This window comes from Odocoileus virginianus, chromosome 3, assembly GCF_023699985.2.
Source record: "Odocoileus virginianus isolate 20LAN1187 ecotype Illinois chromosome 3, Ovbor_1.2, whole genome shotgun sequence".
NCBI classification, from domain to species: domain Eukaryota; kingdom Metazoa; phylum Chordata; class Mammalia; order Artiodactyla; family Cervidae; genus Odocoileus; species Odocoileus virginianus.
The window spans coordinates 39,810,984-39,813,847 of record NC_069676.1 but is presented as its reverse complement, the minus strand read 5'-3'; the positions used below and the strand labels follow the sequence as shown (position 1 = coordinate 39,813,847).

At 37.4% G+C, this 2,864-nt stretch overlaps 1 protein-coding gene across 1 annotated transcript; it reads right to left on the bottom strand.

Annotated features, from left to right (window-relative positions):
• Positions 1 to 1,415: 1,415 nt before the first annotated feature.
• On the bottom strand, positions 1,416 to 2,351 carry LOC139032388 (olfactory receptor 2T27-like). The gene has a single exon (XM_070459206.1). The coding sequence runs from the start codon at positions 2,349 to 2,351 to the stop codon at positions 1,416 to 1,418; it is 936 nt and encodes a 311-aa protein (XP_070315307.1).
• Between the last annotated feature and the right edge of the window lie 513 nt (positions 2,352 to 2,864).

Here is a 2,864-nt window from a genome sequence, read left to right as displayed (position 1 = left end):
GATCACTGCCTCCTCTACAGTGTCACAAACCTCCACCCATAGTGCTTCAGGCACCCTGTCTATCAGATATAATCCCTTGAATGTATTTGTCACTTCCACATCATAATCATAAAGGATTTGATTTAGGTTATATCTGAATGGTGTAGTGGTTTTGCCTACTTTCTTCAATTTAAGTCTGAATTTTGCAATATGGTGTTCATGATGAGAGCCACAGTCAGGTCCAGGTCTTGTTTCTCCTGACTGTACAGAGCTCCTCCATCTTCAGTCACAAAGAATATAATCAATCTGATTTTGGTATTGACCATCTGGTGATGTCCATGTGTATAGTTGTCTTTTGTGTTGTTGGAAGAGGATGTTTGCTATGACCAGTGCGTTTTCTTGGAAAATCTGTTAGCCTTTGCCCTGCTTCACTTTGTACTCTAAAGCCAAACTTGCCGGTTATCCCAAGTATGTCTTGACTTTTTACTTTTGCATTCCAATCCCCTATGAAGAAAAGGACATCTTTTTTGGGTGTTAGTTCTAGAAGGTGTTTTCTTGAGATATAGATTCATATCTCAAGAAAATTTACTAAAGTTATTAAATTTAGGCTACTCTTGTAGCTTAAAATGAACAAGGAATTCTCACAGTCTAAAGGGGAAGCAAGTCAACTGGAGAGTTCCTGAGGTTTCATTCAAGAGAAGGGAAAAGTGTTGGGGAGAGAACAGCAGAAGGGCAGCATCTCATAATTTCCCCAATTGTTCAGTATACTACATTTAGGTATAATTCCTCTCTTTTAAATTACAGTATGGAATTTGTATCCATTTAGTTAATGTGATATTAGTAACTAATTATGAGTCGAGTATGCATTAAGATATTTATACAGTAGGATGTGAGCTTACAACACTTAATATATATTTAAATGACTTTATCTCATCATCTCGTAGTTTAAAATGCACCTTTCCTTAACATCTTGTATTATAAAAGATACCAGTTTATTTTAATATTAAACTTTGAAAATCACCTAAACCTGGTTCATTTAAAATAATTAAAAAAATTTTTTTTATTTATTGTATTTCAACTTATCTTGCTAATTTAATAGTAAGCCAACTAATGGAATTTTAGTTCATCTGAGGTCCATAGTGAATTTATATTTTATTAGAGAAAATTTCTAATAAATTCATAGATTTCAAATAATATTTTACTTAACATGTAAACTAATTTTCTTGAATTTTTCCTAACATAATAATGCCCCAGTGAAAAGTTAAGGACCTCTATTAGAAACCTGGAAGTCACACATGAAAAATTTTATTTACATATGGTCGCATTCACCCTGGTTTCCTGAACCACACACACCTTGGGATTTAAACTCGGAACTGTAGTTTAGTCCATGGTCACAAGCATGTTCTTTTCACAGCTGAGAAGTGTTCCTTATCTTATTAAGATACCCCACATCTCCCCATCAACTTCATGAGCGCTGCCACCACCTCCTTATTCCTCAGGCTGTAGATAAGGGGGTTCAGCATGGGAGTGAGGATGTTGCTGAAAAGAGAGAGAGCCTGGTCCTGCTCTGGACTGTGTGAGGAAGTGAAAGTCATGTAGATGAATATGTTTGGGCCAAAGAAGAGACTTACCACAGTTAGGTGGGAAGAGCAGGTGGCCAGGGCTTTTTTCCTGCCCTTGACAGAGCTCATACGGAGGACAGTGAGGAAGATGAGTGTATAGGAAGCTATGATGAGACTGAAAGGCACAACAAGCAGTACAATGCTTGTAACCACCACCACTAACTGGTATACTGATGTGTCTTCACAGGAAAGCTTAATGAGGACTGGGACCTCACAGAAGAAATGGTGGATCTCCCTTGACCCACAGATGGGAAAATGCATAGGGTAGACTGTATGGATAAATGAACTTATGGAGCCTCCAATCCAACATCCAGCAACCATGTGCAGACAGAACCTGAGGCTCATGATGATGGGATAACGCAGTGGGATGCAGACAGCCACGTAGCGGTCATAAGCCATGAGAGTCAAGATGAGGCATTCTGACATTCCCAACATCAGGAAGAAGAAACTCTGCGTTCCACAGCCAATCCATGATATGGTCCTTTTCCCTGTGAAAAAGTTAGAGGCTGTCTTCGGGACAATGGTAGAAGTTAACGTCAAGTCAATGAGGGAGAGTTGACTGAGGAGAATGTACATGGGTGTATGGAGCCGAGAGTCCCCCCAGATCAAGACAATGAGAAGTAGGTTTCCCAGGAAAGCAAGGATGTAGATTAAAATGATCACGAAGTTTAGAATAATGGAATGCTGAAACTCAGGAAAGAGTCCCACAAGGATGAAATCAGTTACTGATGATGCATTCCCACCCACCATGCTTCTAAAAGAAATATAATAGGGCTGGGGAACAAATCAAATGTATTAGAACAATGGATACTCAATACATGTCTTGTATCAATATGTGGATCTAAAATTTTATATCTTTCCCCCCAACATTGGACTCTAACAGTATGTGCCATCAACTCATCAGAAGTATTTAACTACATATTATTGAGCATTTGCCTAGAAGTGTGTTAAATAAAGAATATTAAAAAAAAATGATCCACTTTAGTCCCTCTTTGCCTCACTTGGATTCACCTTGTTTTCCTCTTTCTTTCTTTTCTTTCTTTTTTCTCTCTCTTTGTTTTCACTTGGAGAATTTTATTGTAACAATGGATCTACTTTCTACAAATTTGAACCTCAAAATGTATATATTATTTCTGATAGTCATGGACCCTGATTATTAACTCTTATAGATTTGGGCAAAAGAAATGCCAAATTAATTCACTCAATTTAGTTTTGAAAATCACAAATCAATTACTTTTCAAAATTTTAATGAAGTATCCCATT